Genomic DNA, 19,976 nt, shown 5'->3' with positions numbered 1-19,976 from the left:
ATGGATATATAGATCCATAACTTTGGCTGTAGTGGGGAGGACTTAGTGGGGCAGGAGGGGCTGGAAGCAGGGAATGGTTAGGAAGCTATGGCAATAGTGCAGGCCAGGGAATAACTGTAGCAAGGCTCAGGTTATTGAAATGTCTTACACATGAACCAAGCTTCTTGTATACATTCTGCATATATTAAGGCCCAGCATGGTTTGCTCAACAGAAGGGCAAATTCCTTTGGAATGAGCCTTTTCTGTTAAGTGCTCAGAAACTGTTCTGTATATATAATAACCACCGACAGTTTAATCTCCTTTTGCACCATCACCTTAAGAATTCCAAGTGGTGTGAAATGAGTTAAAATGAGTGTTTGATATAAATCGCTTCTCTCCATGATCAATTCTTACTTATTTACAAGGCTGTTTTCTAAAAGTGACCAAAAGTGGCCAAGTCTGCAGAAGCATGACTTTTGTCCCTTTTAGGGTTTCTTTGTGCCTGGAAGTTTCCTAGCTAATCCCTTTGTGTGTGTTGACCTTTTTAGATTCACTTTTCAATGATTCCTTGTTCTGGAAAAAATAACAGTTTATATCATAGAATAACTATACTGCTGAAGAACCAATTCAGTGCTTGCTTAACACTTAGAGGTCTCTCTCTCTCTTTTTTAAGTCAAATCCTTTATTTTTTTAACCATCTTGACCATTTTGAAGTATATACTTTTGTAGTGTTAACTATGTTCACATTGTGCATAACTAGGTCTCTTATGAAAAGCAGATTATTTGTGTTTTGATGAGATTGGCAGATGTTTAAGTAAAATGCTCAGCTTGTTCCCCTTCCTGTCTCTTCTTTAATGTTCTTTAATCTGGCTTTAAAGCTTGTGTGGAGCCTTAAGATTCCAGGGTCCTTGGAGTTTCTTGGTGATCTTGCTTATCTGACTGGGGGAAGATTGTTGAAGTCGGAAATATCTGGAGATAATCTGGAGAGTGCCTCGTCCAGTGGTGGACGGAGAATGCTAGGAGGGAAGTGGGCTGTGTGGGGATGTGGCCAGCTGGAACACGTGGACCTTGTCCAAAGACTGGCTACTCCCCAGCTCTTGCTGATGATTGTGAATCAGGAATATGGGCTTGGAGCTGCCAGGTTTTATGATTCTTTTTGTTTTAAGAGAAGCGAGAGTGTCCAAATTTTTATATGAAATTTACTGAGGTTAAATGTTGTCAGCTAACCTAGGATTTTTTAAAAGCATTCTCACGGCAACAACATAATAAACCATCCATGGGCCAAATTGCCTTGGGGGCCACCTGTTTCAGACTTCTAATTTTATCCAATCTAATCTTGGTAGAGATAGGAAATTGAGACCCCAAGATAGGTAATAACTTTGCCTAAAGTTATACAGCTGGTCAGTTGGCAGGTGAGGACTTGAGTTAAGTTCGCCATTACAGAAGTCTAACAGCTGGTTGAAGTTTCTTCTTGGGCAGATATGCTTGATCATTTATGTGTGTATTTTATCTCTTTGACATGTTTTCTAATGAAATACTGGTAGTTTCTTAAAAAGTAAAAGTAACTAAAACAAATTTGTTTCCAAGCCTGGATCGCTTAGTGGTGAATGCAGGGACTCCAGAACTAAGTTTCCTGAGTTTGAATTTGGCTCCAAATCTTACCAACTGTGTGACAACTGCAAAAATCACAGAACCTCTCTGTGCCTTATTTTCCCTTCTGAAAAAGGAATGGTAAAGTGCTTACAGAATTAAAGGGGATAATACATGCAAAAAACTTAGAATAAGGCCTAGTATATAAAGCTACAATTTGGGTGTTATCCATGATGATGGTGGTGGTGGTGGTTGTGATGGTGGTGGCGGCAGTGGTGGTTGTGATGGTGATGGTGGTTGTGATGGTGGTGGTGATGGTGATGATGGTGGTGGTTGTGATGGTGGTGGTGGTGGTGGTTGCGATGGTGGTGGTTATGGTGGTGGTGGTGGCTGTGATTGTGGTGGTGGTGGTGGCGGCGGCTTTGTTAGCAATGATGCTAGTGCTACTGATGGGGATTGTGATAGTGGTGATGGTGGTGGCATTGATGGTGGTGGTGATGAAGAAGAATTTTAGAAGGTGCTCAGCTCACAAGATTATCAAGAAAGAATGGTTCGAGTTTATAGGGAACTACCCTTCAGGATGCCTTGAAATGGTGGTCCCGTCTTTTATGCAACAGTGGATCTTGTCACAGGTCCCAGGAGCGATGCCTTTGTTCCTCATTCCTTGTTCTGTCTACAGGTCTTTCCAGTGTGCAGGTTCTGCCTGAGAGGGCCTCCTCGTCTGTAGGGGGCTTGTCTGTTTTATAAACCCCATGGCAGCTAGGTTTGAACTCCACCCAGGCCCGTCTGTCTCTGGTGCGTCCTGTTGACCCTGCTCTGTTTGTGTCCACAGGAGTGGAACGTCACGTGGAACACCAGCAACCCTGACTTCACCAAGTGCTTTCAGAACACTGCCCTTGTGTGGGTGCCTTGTTTGTACCTCTGGGTCTGCGCCCCCTTCTACTTCCTCTATCTCTCCCACCATGACCAGGGCTACATTCAGATGACACATCTCAACAAAGCCAAAACTGTGAGTCACTTGGGATTTCACCATGGAGCTGGGCTGCGCCAGGGTGGAGAGTGGTGATTGGTGTAAATTGACTTGTGTCTTCAATGTAAGTGCCTCTGAGTTCCTTTTTCTAGAAGACAGAATAATAATAAAGTGATAAATAAAGACAGCTGGGACTCTGCTGTTGTGTGACCTTAAGCATGTTTCTTCACCTCCAATGGGGATGTGAGAATTTTACCTCGAGAGATATCAAGATGGTAATCAGGAGGTCTTCCCGCCTGGCCAGAGATACCTTTTTACTTCAGAAAAAAAAGTTTTTATCTTGAAATAATGTCGGACTGCAGAAAAGTTGCAAGAATGATGCCAAGTGTGCCAAGTGTACTGAGCCCTGTGTGCCCATTACTGCCAGTCACCAGTTTTTAATGTTTTGCCATATTTGTTTTATCATTAGCTTCTGTTCTCCATACACACATTTATTTCTTCTGAATCATTTGGGAATAGGAAGCATCCCCCATGCCCTACATCTCTTCATTCTGCAGTATATCTTTTCTCAAAACAGAGATATTCTCTTCAGTAGCAATAGTATAGTTAGGAAATTCAGAAAATCAACATGGACATGATAGTTTTAAAAACAACAACCTCCTGTCTATATTCCAATTTTTCCCATTGTCCCACTACTGTCCTTTCTAGCATTTTCTGTCAGGATCCAGTCCAAGGTCATGCACTGCACTGAGTATGTTGTTGCTTTAGTTTTCTTTAGTCTGAGAGAAACAGACTTTCTGTTTCTTCACTGTGTTTTACGACATTGACATATTTGAAGCACATGGGCCAGTTATTCTTGAGCAAGTTCCTCAGCTTGGGCTGTGTCGTGCATGTTTCCTCGTGATTAGATTTAGGTAATGCACTCTGGCTGGAAAGCTGCACAGGGGGTGCTGTATCTTCTCATCTAGCATCATATCATGTCCATCTGCCCCTAGTTGATTGGGTTAATTTTCATCTCTGGTCACAGTATCGTCTGGTTTCTCCACTGCACGGTTTTCCCTGTGCAAGAAGAATCTTTCTCCGGAGGACACATGAAGAGTGTATACCTACCATGCTCCTCCTCCCACATGCTCCTCTCAATTTAGCATGGATCTCCGTTCTTTTTTTTTTTAATAACATGCATTTGTTTATTCATATATTTGATCATAATTATGATTAACAATCCTCCTGAAATACAGAGCACACAGTAAATCCAGTAATGAAGAGACCAGTGTATAGTTGTTGACTAAGTACAGGCTTGGAAACTAACATAGATCACAGATACTATTCATGATTTATCTCTGTGATAGATTCAAAAGCATATGCAAATCTTAGAATTTTCTATACCCTGTTACATTCAGATTAATGCCTGTGTTTCATGTAATTTATTGGGAAAATTCTTTGACGTCAAAAGACAATGTCAAAAGAGTAAAAAAGACAAACCACATAATGGGCAAAAATATTTGCTAATAAGGGATTAATATTTAGAATATATAGAGGACTCCTAAAAAGCAAAAAAAAAAAAATGGGAAAAGGGCTTGAATAGATATTTCTCCAAAGAAGATAAAAAAATGACTAATAGGCACACTCAACATAACTAATTTGTAGGGAAATGAAAATCAAAACTACAGTGAGATACCCCCTCACACCCATTAGGATGGCTACTATCAAAACAAAAGAAAACAAAGTAACAAGTGTTGGTGAAGATGTTCTCTGTTCTTTTTTAAAGCCACATTTTCCAAGACTTCCTCCCATAAGCCCTTGGAACCCAGGAAAGCTTCAGTGTCTCTAAGCTTGTAATACCTCATCTAAACCCGTCCTGTTCATACCATGATTCAAGTCTATCTCAAAATGGCTATTTTCCTGTCCTCATCTAGGTCTAATGTCTTCCTCTTACTCCTGTGGGAGCATTTTCTACTTTTCATCTCCCTTTAAAACATAGATCAGATTTTGTCCTGCCATGTTCAAAATCCAGAAGTCCTCACAGTGGCCCAGCTTATCTGGCTCCCAGCTCCTCTTCCGGCATTTCTCATCACCTCCATTGTTCATTCCACAGCAGCCACCCACTGACCACGCATGTTTCTACCTCAGGGCCTCTGTCCCTGCTAATCTCACTTCCTGATTGTTCTTTCTCTCAAACGTTCACTTTTGGCTCTTTACCTAGATGTTTCCTGATCAGAGAGGCCCTCCCTGACCACCCCATTTTACCTGTTTTGTTTTTCCTCCCGTCTCTTACTGGCATTATAGTCTGTATTTTTCAGTTTGTTTCTTGCCTGCTTCCTTCCCTTTAGAAGCTCAGTTCTGTGAAGGCAGGGGACTTCCGTTTTGTTCACTGCTGTATCCTTGGCACCTTCAAAAGTATGTGGCCCATCGTGGGCCCCAGTAAGTTTTGGTTGCTGAATATCGTTGAATTAGTGTTTATTGCATGGGGGCCTTATGCAGTGTGCTGAGCTTGCAGGTATATGGGATGTAGACCAAGCACTTATGTTTTTAGGTGACCAGAATCATGCCTGCATGTAGGAGGACCTAGTACACTGGTTACAGCCCAGCCTCTGATGGCCCAGAGGGTGGCTCACCCTTCCTAAGCCTTGTCTGTGTTCCAGAGGATATGTGCTGTATCAGGGGACCGTGACTGATAGTTTAGGAGCTGGCTGGCTCCCCTGAGGCTGAATTTTTTGCAGGGGTGCTGGGGAAAGTTCTGGTGCTGTCCATTGTAAGATGCTTATGTATTTCTCTTCCAGGCCTTGGGATTTTTGCTGTGGATCATCTGCTGGGCAGACCTCTTCTACTCTTTCTGGGAAAGAAGTTGGGGCAAATTCCTGGCCCCAGTGTTTCTGGTCAGCCCAACCCTCTTGGGCATCACCATGGTAAGTAGGAGCTGGTTATCGACGTGACACCAGTGGAGACCAAAAGTAGTGGCCAGGGTGACCCAGCAAGGAGAGAGCAGAGCTCGGACTGAAGCCAGGTCCTCCCCAGGCTGTTCATGCCCTACTGAGCTGGGGCAGCCCTGCTCTAGGCCCCTGGAGTGTGGGGCTCACAGGGGACATGGGGGCCTGGCCATCTCCCAATGACTCCTGTTGTGTGCTTCTTTCTTCCAGCTGCTTGCTACCTTTTTAATTCAGCTTGAGAGGAAGAAGGGAGTCCAGTCCTCAGGGATCATGCTCACTTTCTGGCTTATAGCCCTACTGTGTGCCTTTGCCATCCTGAGATCCAAAATCATGACTGCCTTTAAAGAGGTAAGTGATGGCCTTCCGCGTCTTCCCTCAGTAGCCCTTGGGAGAGATGATTCTTCCTTCTGGCTGTGGGAATCATGTGTTGCCATGGGAATGGGGAATCAGGTACCACAGGGGCCCATATTCCTCCCTGGAGATTTCCATACCCCATCCAGCCTTTGTTCTAGAACCTTCTTTACTCGGGGCTCTGTTTGTCTGTAGCTCTCAGGGGCCCATGTTGGTCCTCCAGGGTGGGAGCCGCAGGGCAAATGCACACCACCCTTTGAACCTTTGTGAGCAGTAGACAGAAAGGCGATTCTGCTCAGTCTGGGGCAGAGCCGAGCAGGGAGTGGTGTTTGCAGGGCAGCTGCTCCCCTGGGGCCCCAGACCTGTCCCCGTGTGACCTTGCTGCCATGTGCTGCCCCTAGGAATTGGAAGAGCATGTATTTCAGATGCTAACCTCTCGTTCCTTGTCATCTCTGAGCTAATCAGGAACTGGTGTCAGTCAAAGGAAGGAAAAAGAACTGAGTGTTTATTGAGCACCTTCAGGGTACCGTGTAGACTGTCTGTAAGGCAGCTGACATTTATTGAGTGTTTTCTAAGTGCCAGGTGGGGGACCAAGTTTTTTCTTTTTCATGACTAGTCTTAGTGACTTCTCACAAGTACTCTGACATGGTTTCCCAGCCTCAGCACTCGTGGACATCTTGGGCCAGAGACATCTTTGCTGCAAGAGGCTATCCTGTGCTCTGTATGATGTTTAGGGGTGCCCCTGGCTGCCACCCACTGGATGCCAGTAGCACCCCATCAAGTGATGACAAACAGAAATGTGTCCAGACACTACCAGATGCTCCCTGGGATGTGAAAATCACCCCTCATTGAGAGACACTTTTATAGGTGGGGAAACTGAGGCACTGAGAAGTAAGATGATGAAGTCTTATTGCCACTATGAGCAGAGCCAGGCCTTGAACTTAGCTCTGTTTCACTTCCAGGCCTGGACCTCCTCTCATACCCTCCCCAGGCAGTGTAGACCTCACTGGGATGTGACTGCCCATCTGCTGCTGTGTTAAAGGGGAGGAGGGATGGGGCAGGAATCCCTGCCACTGGGCCTGAAGCCTGTTCCCCTGGCCTCTGCACGTAGCTTCAAGAAAGTGATCTCTTCCTCCATTCTTCCCTCACATAAAGGATTCTGGAGTCGACATATTTCGTGATGTCACTTTCTACATTTACTTTTCCCTCGTGCTGATCCAACTTGTGTTGTCCTGCTTCTCAGATCAGTCACCCCTGTTCTCTGAAACCATCAAGGACCCCGTAAGTGTGATCACAGAGACACATGTTTGCATGTGCATGTATGTGTGTGAGAGAACTAATACATAGGTCCAGCTCACATTGATTGAATGCTTGTTCTGAGTGGGTTCATCCATCTGGGATCTCATTCTGTCTTTCCCAAACGCAGTAGGCAATATCCTCCCCACTTTACAGATGGAAAAACCAAGGCATAGATGTTGCTAGGGGGACTTGAGGAGAGAATCTGATTCATAATTGTAAACTTCTGTGCATTATAGGTCTGTAGGTTTGCTCATTTGATTGGCATAGTAGCTTTAGAAGATGTTGAACAAACATTTAAAAATCAGGAAATTTCACATGAAGTCCATCCAGGTTTTCTAGAAAAATGAGAAGTTCTGTCAGCATTAGGGCCATTATCCTACATGGCAGTGGTTGGGCCAGAGCTGAGGAGTGTTGCCCTAGTTTACCACAGTCCCTACCACTCCCTATTGCATAATACAGTCTTGCTTCCAATTCTTTGATGGTATGTGCCTGGCCCTTGAGAGATTTGAGTTTGATACCCTTGGTCTGTTCCGTCGCTTTGAGGCCCTTGGGTGGGAGCCTCCATGGAATGTTGAGGAAGCCACAGGGAAGGCCAGCATGGCTGGAGCAGTAAGAGGCAGGAGAGGGCATGTGAGATGTGGGGACGGTCATTGGTAGGCTGATGAGCTGTTTGATTTTATTCTGAGTGGGAGGGAAAGACTTTTGAGCATTAATTTGCTGCTTTGTTCATGGTTACTCAGCTGTTACCAGGTAGAATTGCAGCAGAAGCAGTTTTCAACTGTCGGGTTTGGCCTGAACCTGAGCAGAAGTCCGAGGCTGCCTCTGTGCATGATGAAGGAGTCCATGAGGCATCGGCTGGGAGGAGGAGGGGCTTAACGCTGGCTAGCTTGTGTCCTAGTGTGAGTTCTGAGATGCCCCATTCTTGGATTTCCCTGCTCAAAGAGGAACTGGGTTGGAGAAATTAGCAAAGTGTGTGTTTGTATGTGTGTGTGTGTATCTGTGTGCACATAGGGGTGTGTGCATGTGCGCATGTTTGTACATGTGCATATATTGATGTTAATGTGTTTGCACATAGATGTGCTTGTGTACATTGGTATATTCATTGTGTGTGTGTGTGTGTGTGTGTGTGCACGTGTGCGTGTGTGTAAAGTTTAAGTGACCATGCCTGGGCCACCCGTTGGATCCCAACTCATGCCTGGCACAAAGGAGGGACTCAGATGTCTATGGCTGTGTCTGTTGTTTGTCAGTGTCTATTGCCCAGGGGTGGGTATGGGGCAGTGAAGTGTCCACATTAGGAAATATTTATTAAATGTCAGACTATGTTGTGGGGCTGGGAATCATACCAAACAAGTCACACCCACCCGAGTGGTGCAGACCCTGGGCTGCTCTGAGGGTCACCTGAGCTTGTGAGAGCAGACAGGCCAACGTGCAGATCCCTGACTTTTCAGGCTCCTTCCTCCCTGGGGCCTGAGAGGCAGGTCTTTCGGAGTGGACAGGCCTGGTTGCTTTATGGGGGAGAGAATTTTGATCCCTTCTGGGGACTGGATCAAATTCCTGTGGCTGCTTTCCTGGGTGCACGGAGGTGGCTCCTAGAGCCGCCTTCCTCCTGTTGTGCTCTCTGTGGCTCTGGCCACCTGGGCCTGAGGCCTGTTCTGCTGGCTGGGGCAGCCCCATGCTCTCAGCTCTGCAGCTGGAGGCTGGGTCACGGTGGCCCAGGGCACCCTGACTCTGCTCCTGGGCTTTCTTCTCATTTTTAGGAATCAAGCTTCACAGAGGTTGCTGGGCTGTTAGGCCCTAACTTACACCCTAACTCTGTTGGCAGAGGCAGCATGGTGTGATGGGAGAGGAGCTTCATTCTGGAGTTGGGCAGACCCTGGGTCCTTTAATCCCTTCAACAGACTTTTATTAAGCATCCGTTGCATACTGTGCTTGGTTCTGGGGACCCAGCAGTATGTGAAGTAGAGGTGGTTCATGCCTTGCTGCAGTTACCTATTATATTTCTGTAACAAAGCACCCTGAATTTAGTTGCATAAAACAGCAGTAGTAGTTGATTATTATGTTCCAGAGTCCTGCGTGTTAACTGGGCTCTCCTGGATGGCTCTTCCCTCAGGGTCTCTCCTGTAGTAGCAGTTGCATGGTGTTTAACTTGGTGGACTGGAGGCTCCCTCACCCATGAGTCTGGTGGTTAACACTGGCCACGGGCTGGAGCCAGCTGGGGTTGACATGTGCTCTCCTCACATGGCCTGGGCTTCCTCACAGCATGGCAGCTGGTCTCTGAGAGCGAGTGGAAGAGAGAGCCATGTGGAAGCTGTATCGTCTTTTATGACCCTATCCTGGAAGTCACACAGTGTCACTTCTGCCACACTCTGTTCATTGAAGCAATCACAAAAGGCCTCCTGAGGGCAAGTGTTGGAGACACTTATCTCACCTCTAGATGGCGGAGTGGTGAAGTCTCCTGTAAGAGAGTTTGTAGGATAGCAGACAGTGTCTGGCCACCTTTGGAAAATGCAGTGTGCTGCGTGCCCTCGGGGGGCTTCTGGTCTCACTGGGAGATGTCCAGTCAGCCGGTCAGCAGGCAGTTAACTGGAGCTACCTGAAGTCTGGGAATCAGGAGACTTAGATTTGTGACTTGGGGCAAATCCTCCTTTCAGGACCTCAGTGTCCCCCTCTTGAGAATGGGTGGAGGCTCCACTGATGCTCCTGCAGCCCCATCCCCACACTGGGTCTGAGGCCCATGATGGGCTGATGAGGGCACTGTCAGGTGCCCTGTTGGCCCGTCTCCCCGCCACCCTCGGGGCTCCCATCGCTGTGGAGCCTGAAGGATGGGGACAGTTCTGCCCCTGCCACTCTCCTATCCTCAGAGCTGTCCGCCAAGCCCACAGTGCCTGGAGTCAGGCGGGGCCTGGGTGGGGTGCTCCAGGCTCCCTGCTGCTGAGTCACCGAGCTGGCCGTCCTCCCCAGCTGGCCGTCCTCCCCAGCTGGCCCTGAGCCTGTTGCATGACTCAGATGTCTGTGTCAGCCCTGGGTTCTTGGTAGGGCTGCTCTCCTCCAGGCCCTGGGCTGACGGGGCTTCTGGGAGCGGCTGATCAAGCCTCACAGAGCTCTCTGAGCTCCTGCCTACCTTGGGCCCTTTATCTTGCTGGCCCTGAGGCTGCTGCTTAGGGTGGGGGGAGGGGCTTCACTTGCAGTTGCGGGTATCAAGCGCAGACAAGCAGGTATCAAGGGCAGACAAGCATGGCCGCGGGCTAACCCTAACGTCTCAAAGTGGGGTCTGCAGACCAGCATTGGCATCCGCCAAGTGCCTATTAGAAACGCAGAATCTTTGGCCTGCTGAGCCAGTCTCATCTGAACAAAATCCGCAGGTGGTTCACAGTTGAAGAACATGGGTTTAGCACAATCAGTAAACACCGCTTAGCTTCTTTAGTATAAGATATTTTCAGTCCTGTCCATAAGGGTGTAATATTTTTCCCCCAACATTTTATTGTGAATATTTCAAACCTACAGAAAAGTTGAAAGAATTACACAGTGAGTGCCTGAGTACCCACCAGCCAGATTCTACAGTGAACATTTTGCTAAACGCTCTTTCATGTGTGTGGGCAGCCAGCCAGCCAGGTTTTTTTTTTATGTGAAGCTGACTTTGAAATACATTAGCATCCTTCACCCAGACACATGGCTGTGCACATCATTAGCCAGAGTCCAGTACCTGTTTTTTTTTTTTCTTAAGGTAAAACTTACATAGTGAAATTTCTGAATCTTAAGTTACTGTTTGATGACTTTTGATAAATGAATATCTCAAACCCATATCAAGATAGAATGTTATTAGGACCCCAGAAAGTTTCCTCCTGTTCTTTGTGGTCAGTCTCTACCCCACATACCCCAGAAGCTGCTGCTGAGCTTAGACTGTTCATGAAAGCATCGTAAACACCATTTTCTTTATGCTTTTGGTCATTTAGTAATTCAGTGTTGTGCCAGTGTCTCCACTGGGCTCTGAGTACCTAGAAATGAAAGCCTGACTTTGAGAGAAGGAGAAGGAGCAGCAGGCAATTAAATGATCAGTTGCAGGATGGACAGTGGGGCCCCAAGGCAGGGCAGAGCAAGGGGCTGTGAAGGCCTGAGGAGGGGCCCTTAATTCAGCCTTATGCTGCAGGGCCAGCACGAAGGACAGGGGATGCCTGAGTCAAAGAAATGAGAGGCTGCTGCCAGGCCAATAAGGTTGAAGGCTGGAGGGTGGACAGAAGGTGCTCCTGTTGGAGGAGCCAGGATGTGCAAAGGTCCAGTGGTGTGATGGAACATATGGGTGTTTGGGAATTGCATGGAATTCTGCTTGGATGGGTTGGGGAGGGGACAGAGAGCAGAGCAGGAAAGATCAAGGGTAGAATTGTATGTCACCCTAAGAACTTGGAATTTTGACCTGATGGAAGATTTTTCAGCAGGCCAGTGACACACTCAGGTTAGTGTATTTTGGGGGATGCCTCTGGCTGACAGTAGAAGGGCTCATGGGACATGGGGAGGCCGGTGGCACCTGAGAAGCCCAAGCCCTTGCAGGAGCTCAGACAGGTTGAGAAGAAGGCTTAGCTGGACGGTGACCCTGTGTGCACTGGAATATTGAAGACCAGGGAAAGACAGTGGGCAAGTTCATTGGAAAAGGGCAGCATGCATGTGGTCTGTGCTATAATAGAAGAAATTGTGGTCCTGAGCAGAGAGCTGATTTGTACAGCTGGTTAGGTACCTGGTAGACCCAGTGAAAACCTGTAGTGTTATGAGGTGTACCAAATAGTCTCTTCTTATTGGACATTGAGGTTGTTCCAGCCAATAACTATGATAGCAACCCAGTATGCTGTATTTATTTATTAATTTATTTAATCCCCCAAGCAACCCAGCAAGGCAGGATTGTGTTTCCTTCCATTTTACAGATGAGAACACTGAGGGTCCGAGTGCTGAAGCATTTTGCCTAAGTTCACAAGGCTGGATCAGGAGCCCTTCCACTGGGTTTGCACACCTGAGTGTGCATTGGCATCCCCTGCAGGGCTTGTTAAAACACAGATCTCTGGGCCCCACCCCCAGATCCTGTGAGTTTGAGGCCTGGGTGGCGTCCATGCATTTTCCTTCCTCACACATTCCCAGGCACTCTTGGGTGCTGCTGGTGGGGGCCACATTTGAGAACCCCTGCTCTAAGCTGTACCACTGCTTCTCACATCCCTTACTAGCTGGGCATTTAGGCAATGCAGAGTGGGAGTAAGTGGCAGAAAATTGCACCAAACAGATAATCAAAGTCAGGAAAGCTGAGTGGGGACCCAGAGAATGTCTGACAAAGGCCAGAAAGCTGAAAGACCCAGGACTGGTCTGCAAACTGCCCTGTGGGAGGTAATGGATGACCACTCAGAGAACCAGGGCCTGGAGCTGTGGTGCTAACTTGGTTTAAGCCACATGGTTTCTGACCAGCTCACCGGTCCCAGATAATGATGCCAAGGAATGCCGCTCTCCATTTGCATAATCAGACTTTCTCCGACCGTTGGCCAGGGCCTGTCTGGGTTCTTCTCATTTCTAAATGAATGGGGGACCAGTTAATAAGCTTCCTTCATTCTGAGGCGGGAGTTACTCATTCCAAGTCCCAGGGGTCAGGAAACGCCGAGCTGGCAGTTGGGACTTTGTTGCTTAATGAATTACGTCAGAATGTTCTGCTGGTTTCCCTTGAATGAAATTCTGCCTGCATCCTCATCCAGAGCCCACCCCTACTTTTCTCTCCTTTTAAAGATTGCCAGTTCTTTGTGACTGCAGAACTCCAGTATCTGTTACGAAGTAAGGCTTTCATGTCTAATAGGGACTCCCAGAAACCACCTGCCGTGCTGGTATCTCCTCCCCTGTGCTGGTGGTGGGGGCCCTGTGGGGGCCTGAAGTGACTTCCCATAGTCTAAAAATCTGGGTTGAGATCCAGAGGAAGAAGGCTGGGAATTTGACAGAGCTCTCAGAGCATGCGTATTAGAAAACCATGAAATGTCCGTATTTGTAATCCATCCTTACTGTGTCTGCAGGGTGAGTTCTCACAGCAGCTGGGGGGGTTTGTTCACCAGCCCAGGTGAGGATTCATCTTTTCCCTCTTGGCTTTTGTTTCTTATGGTCTCAGGAGTACGACTCCATTTGTGTGCAGTTGGCCATAAAGGGAGTGAATCCACCTTCAGTGATGTAGTGGACAGGCTCTTGCCTGATTGTGTATGAATGTCGGGATTTTTGAGGCCCCTGTGTCTATGTGTCTAACAGCCTTGCTGTTTGCACCATGCCTCTGTGCATTTGGGAAAAGGGGACAGCCCCACTCAACTTGGTGTTGAGTGCATGAACTTAAGAAAGGCCCTGATTCCTTCAACAGATGCAGCCCCTTGCAGGCATGGGGCTTGGGGGTCTTGGTGAGCTGGGCACCAGATGCATTACAGCTCCCACTTGTCCCCTCTGCTGGCATATTTGTACAAGATATAACTTGCACACTTCTATTCTGTGTTGATACAAAGACTGAAAGAAGGCTGGATTTGGAGGCAAAAGGCTTGTTTGAGCTCTAATTTTACACCCTGACAATCATTGTCCTAGGTTGCTGTATGGTCTCATGTAAGCAGGAGTCAGCCAGCTTTTTCTGTACAGGGCCAGGTAGTAACTATTTTAGGCTGTGTAGACTGTGTGGTCTCTGTCATATCTGTTCATTTCTGCAATTATAGCTCAAAAGAAGATATAACTGATAAATAAATGAGTGGGCATCATCATGTCCCAATAAAACTTTATTGACAAGCAGCTAACCCTGATGTAAAGCATCTGGTACAGTACTCGGTGTGTCACGGTTTTGTAAGAAATGGGGGACTTTGTTACTGTTTTTACTATTAATACTAATAGTACTACTACTACCACCATTTCTTGAGCTTTATGCTCTGTGCCAGGTACTGTTCTAAGTACTTCAGATGCTTTATTTTGTTTAATCTCATCACCACCAAGTAACTTGGCTAAGGTCTAGCAGCTGGGAAGGGGCAGAGCTGGGATTCAAGTCCTCCTCCTGACCACCTTGCTGCATGTTGCTTCACACGTAGGGAGTCCCTTCCCCTGAGGCCTGGGCCCCCTTCTGTCTGTGGCCCCCAGTTTCTTCCTTTGGTGCAGCTGCCACCACTTGCATTTGATTTGCATCTTGATTTGCTTACTGTGCATCTCCTCCCCCCGCTCCCGCTCCCGGGGGAGCTGCAAGGGGTGGGGACCTCACTGTCTGGTACATAGGTCTGTCCTCAGCCCTTGGCTACTTCCTGGCGTCTAAGCAGGTCTTCCCTAAATATTTGCTCAAGAAATAAATGAGTCATTGCCAGCTGGGCCTCACCTCTTCCCCCTTCTCCACCAGTACTGTAGCTTTTCACAGTGCAGAGGAATTGGGCTGCCGTTGAAGTACATTTGCGATTCCCTGACACCCTACTCCCTTCCAGAAGAAAAAAACAGCCTGCAGAGCCAATAGCACCTCCTCCTCCACGGATAGTGTTGCCATGTTAGGTTGCAGACGGTCCAGCTTACAACACAGCCCCAGGAACTCAATTTCACTTGTCTCTCCTTGAAGTCCTGTGAGGTAGGCTGAGCATTAGGACTGACTTCCCATTTTTCTGTTGTGAAAACTGAGACTTGGAGGTGAAGCGACTGCCCCAGCTCGTTCAGCTAGAAATGGTAGAGCTGGGGTTGGAACCCAGTCTGGCTGCAAAGTCTGAATTTACTGTGCTTTGGTTTGGTCTGGAATGTGGGTCTGTGGGCCCACTGCATCTGATTTACCTTATTAAAAATAAACTGATGCCAGCGCCCCACCCAAGAGATACTGTCCTAGTTGGTCTGGGGTGGGAGGACCCTGGTCACCTGTGTTTAACAGGCTCCCCGGATGATTTTGGGGCAGCTGGTGCTGGGACCGCCCCTCCTCCCATGCCTGGGGGCCTCAGAGTGGAGCCTGGAGGTTCTCAGCCCAGGATGTGCGTGTGAATCACTTCATTCAGCATTTTATGATGAGAACTTGCACACGTGTACACGTTAGGTAGCAGAGTATAATAAATGGCCGTGGGCTCCCCTGCATTGCATCTGAGCATTTCAGTATGTATCTCTGAAAGATGAGTTTTAAATTTTTAATGACTTTTTATTTGAAATGATTTGACTCACAAAAAGTTACAAAAATAGAATTCCTATATACCCTTATCCAGCTCTTTCCAGTGATAGGTAATATCTGAAAGAAAGATTTTAAACAATACAACTGTGATACCATCATCTGGCATAAAAGCAATAATAATTCTTAATATCAAGTATTACAATAATCCAGGGTGTTGCCACTACATTCTCTTGTACCCTTCCTTCATTTATTCGCTGGATCATTTCTATGGAGAGACACTTCCCTTACCTCTCTGGTCACTGTGTGGTGTAGTTCATTTAGAAAAAGTGGGAAAAATGCTTGTTTTCTGTTTTCTAAATGCCTTTGTTAACTAGCATCGTTTCATCAGTGAAGTTTTCCTTTTTTTCCAGTATCAATGCGAACTTGCTTAGTGTAAACTACGTGATGCATTTCAGTCCATTCTACTTATTATCCTTATTGCAGCTTAAATTGTCCCTTTTTGGGCTGGTGGAGCCAATTCTGATCGCTTGAGGCCTTTTTACAACTCTGCTCGTCTTTGGTTTCCTTGGTGTTGGGTATGACAAGATGCTGTAAGCTTATCCTGTACATTTCCTGTCCAGCCACTTTACCAGGGAAACTCAAGGAGTTAAAAACAAACACAAAAAACTCAGTGCCCTGGTCCTGCTCTAAGCCAGCTTAATCAGAATCTCTGGGGGTTGGAACCCAGATAAGGTTTTTTTTTTTAGAGCATTCCCAGCCTGGATGGAGAACTATTTAGGTAGAATGTATGTTCACCTCGGGTTTTCCAGTGGGTTATCTCTGAAAAATGAGGGAACAAACATTGAGTACTGTCCTCAGCTAAAGATCCCATCACTGCCTGGTGAACCCCCTTCAGGAAAGCCTATATTTCAGAATTTAAACCTGAATGTGTGAGCATTGAAAAACAGCCCTCCTGTGCAATCCTTGAGGCTCTTCGCTGATATCCCTTTCCTCGTCTGTATGTTGCTGAACTGGAGCTCATCTTTGTGCCTATGAGAAAGATGGGCTCCGAAAGTTTGCTTAGAATCTGTTGATGATTTCCCATTGCCTTGAGGATGAAGACCAAAATTCCTTACATAGCCTCCAGCATTGACTGTGCACGGTCTCCAGTGTAGACCTCTCAGGCCTCTGGTTGGTTCCTGGAGTAGGCTATGCTCCTGTCTACCACAGGGCCTTTGCACACACTTCTCCCCTTTAGTTAGTTATCCTCTACTCACCCATCAGACCCCAGCTTGAACCTCTTCCTCAGGGACACCCTCCCTGACTCCTGTCAGCTAGGTCAGCCCCATCCTCTTATCGGCTCTTACTGTGGGCCTCATAAGGTATCAGTGATCTCAGTGGTAGTGTTGACCCACCTTCAGGGCCTCATCCTCATCATGGACATGGTCTAGTGTTTGGTCACGGGATCATTTGAGGAATGTCTCTGGAGCCTGTTGGATGCTCATGTTCTGTCTCCAACACTTCCGTCTGTGAGACCCTGGCAACTCACTTTACTCTTCTGCTCTTCATTTTCTTTAACTACAAAATGAAAATGATGATTTTACCTACTGTGCAGGGTAGTTAGAAAGATTAACTTGCATAAAAGATGATTTCTGCAAAGCCCTTAAAACAGAGCTAGTTAGGAAAGAAAGTTAGCAGGTTATCTTTATTATCTTGGTATGTATAGCTCAGGCTTCCTAAAGGGAGGGTGTATATTTGTCCAGACTAGTATAAATGGTGCTAAGCCCATAGTAGGTGCTCAGAAAATATTCACTGAATGGAGGAAGGAAATGAGAATACTATTAATACCACACTGATAAGGGTCTGTGAGGATATAAGATAATGCTAACACTTTGTAGAGTGCCTGAAACCCAGTAGGTGCTCAGAAGATACTTGTTGAATGAATGAACGGAGTAAATGGGGACAGTAGTAGCGGTACACTCATTGGGTTGCTGTGGGGAGATAAGGCATGTGTGTGGCCTGTGTGCATGGTAGACACTCAGGAATGATTTGCTGGATCGAACTGGGCAGCTGCCATGTGTTTCTCTCAAGGCCACCAGGGCTCAGGAGAGAAAGCCTTTCGGGGTGCAAATCAGTGGTATGAAAGAGGCTCTTGGTCCTAAGGTCAGCTGACTGCTCCCTGCTGAGCGTTGGCATGGATGAGAGGTTCAATCGTTCATTTCCCTTTTTCTTTCCACTAGAATCCTTGCCCGGAATCTAGCGCCTCCTTCCTGTCCAGGATCACTTTCTGGTGGATCACAGGGTAAGGCCTGGCCCCCATTATTTCGGGTGGGGTTGTGGACCACAAGTGCACGGCTTGGACCCCCACCCACAATCTCCCTCCTGCTTCCAGACGGTGCTGTGTCCTGAGTGTGCCTGTCCTGGTCTCAGAGACACAGACCCCATGCCCCACGTCATGGACCCGAGTTGCATCAGCCGTAAACAGGCTTGAGCCTCTGTGGACAGCTTTGGCTGGGGCAGCTGTAAGCTGCACGCTCTTGGCTTGCTTCTGATTTGGGTATTTTTATTAGGTATAATTACTGTTGTAATGGATCAACCACCAAAAACACCACAGGCAACTGCTGTCAACCATTTGATATGCTCCCTTCTTGTCCTCCCCTTTTACATATTTTTTTCCTGCACATTGTCAGCATCTTATGGGGGATTATTTGAATCCTTTCCCCCTGCTGATAAGCAGCATTCCTTGTCCTTAAACACTTATTACAAACACCTTTTTGAAAACTTAACATTTCATATTTAATTTTCAAATTACTGTTAAAGAGCATCCCTGGGACACCTGGTGTAATTTAAATATGGACTGCAATAAATTAAATATCCATGTTAATATTTCTCATTTTGATAATTGTGCTCTGATTTATAAAAGAGCAGGTCCTGTTTTTAGCTGCATACACACTAATATTTAGAAGCAAAGTCATGTAGAGTCTGCAGCCTACTCTGAAATGGTCCAGAGGAGAAATATGTTCCATGTATGTGTGTTTATAGATAATGATACAGCAAATGTGGCAAAATGCTAACATAGTGAACTATGTGAAAGATAAGCAGAAATTCTTTGTATGATTCATGTGATCTCTCTGTTAAGTTTGACATTTCAAAATAACAGGATGAAATCTTAGGCTTCCATTTTATTGTGAAAGTGCTCAGACACAGAAAGACTAGTCTAATAAACTTCAGTAAACTCATCCCCCAAACTTAACCACTGTTAAATGCTTTGCCACATTCGCCTTTTAAGAAAAAGTCTTTCTAAGTAAATTAGAACCATCCTAATTATTCGGTATGCATCTCTAAAAAATGAGGCCGTTTTTCTTGGGTGATGTAACAGAATTAGCAATAATGATATAACGAGATGTCATCCATACTGAAATTTCCACCTTGGCAAGGCGGCCTTAGGTTGTAGGGGCAGCCGCGGGGTGGAGGGTGGGCCGGCCTGGTGGGTGTGTGCGCTGAGGGCCATCGTCTTCATCTGCACCCCCGCTCCTCAGCTCTCATCACCTGCCCCCTTGTGTCTTGGCCCCAGGTTGATGGTCCGGGGCTACCGCCAGCCCCTGGAGGTCACTGATCTCTGGTCCTTGAATAAGGAGGACACGTCAGAACAAATTGTGCCCATTTTGGTAAAGAACTGGAAGAAGGAATATGCCAAGTCCAGAAAGTAAGTGCAAGCCCTCTGGTCGCAGGGGCAGCCACAAACTCTCTAGGATGAGCCAGTCACCTCTTTCCTGCCACCGGGTCCCCGAATGGTGGTCACATCACTTCATACAGGCTTCATGGTCCTGGATGAGCTGCCTCACTCCTCTGAACCACAGTTTGCTTATCTACAAAACGGGCAGAGTCTGACTTGTAGCTAAGCCAATTTGCATAGGAAAAAAGCACCGTGACACGTGTCTGTCAAGTGAGCAGTTGATTGTATTTGCCATGACCCTTGGTGAGCATGTGCCTGGGGTGGGCGACCCTGCCTCCCCCACTGGGGCTCATTTCCCTGCCCCTCTCTGAGCCCCTGGCCTCCAGAGTGTTCTTGCTGTTCAAAGTATTTTGGTTCAATGCACCAAGCTAATAACTTCATGAGATGTTTAGCCAAAGAAGCCCCCAATTTTTATTTTAAATAGACTTTATTTTTTAGAGCAGTTTTAGGTTCACAGCAAACTTGAGCAGAAGGTACTGAGATTTCCCATGTATCCCCTTTCTCCACACATACACAGCCTCCCCTGTGACCAGGGTGCCCCTCCAGAGTGACATTTGTTAGAGTCGGTGAACCTACATTATCATCACCCTGAGTGGCTATATGAGACTCCCAGAGTCCCCAAAACCTTCAGTACTTAGGCTTACCAATCTCTGGTGGTCCCTATAATAACAAGTCAGCTTTTCTTTATTTCACAACACTGTATGTAGAAAGTGGAGTTAGCTTCTAGGCTGAGGTAATTTTCAGCAGGCTTTTCACCTACGTGGGTGCCTGATGGGATCTTTCTTGGGGACTAAAGTTGTCAGCAGGAAAGGTCTGGCTCAGTCAACCAAGAACGCAATTTTGCAAAACAACCCCCGGCCTTGGGAGACCTCTGTTTTTGAGGAAGAGAAAGCACTTGAAAAACAACCAAAAACTGGAGGAAAGAGTAGAGGATGATCTTGAATCATTTGCATTTGTAAGCAACACGTTTCAGACCCTGTCTGGGCTGTAGTTTCACAGGAGGGACTTGGGGTTGGAAGATGCTGCCACTCCCATTGTGGT

At 46.8% G+C, this 19,976-nt stretch overlaps 1 protein-coding gene across 6 annotated transcripts in view; it reads left to right on the top strand.

Moving 5' to 3' along the window:
* Positions 1-19,976, top strand: part of ABCC1 (ATP binding cassette subfamily C member 1 (ABCC1 blood group)) — a 113,529-nt gene that overhangs the window by 31,424 nt on the left and 62,129 nt on the right. For 5 of the 6 annotated variants that reach the window (XM_073215530.1, XM_036991951.2, XM_073215529.1 and 2 more), the window contains exons 2-7: positions 2,402-2,578; positions 5,320-5,445; positions 5,677-5,814; positions 6,973-7,098; positions 17,440-17,501; positions 18,774-18,905. In XM_073215530.1, the coding sequence (XP_073071631.1) occupies positions 2,402-2,578; positions 5,320-5,445; positions 5,677-5,814; positions 6,973-7,098; positions 17,440-17,501; positions 18,774-18,905 (761 nt within the window). The other variant, XM_073215528.1, reaches the window with a different exon arrangement.

The sequence above is a fragment of the Manis javanica genome, chromosome 10 (genome assembly GCF_040802235.1).
Source record: "Manis javanica isolate MJ-LG chromosome 10, MJ_LKY, whole genome shotgun sequence".
In the NCBI taxonomy this organism is placed as follows: Eukaryota; Metazoa; Chordata; class Mammalia; order Pholidota; family Manidae; genus Manis; species Manis javanica.
The sequence above is the reverse complement of the archived record's forward strand: the minus strand, read 5'-3'. Positions and strand labels throughout refer to the sequence as shown.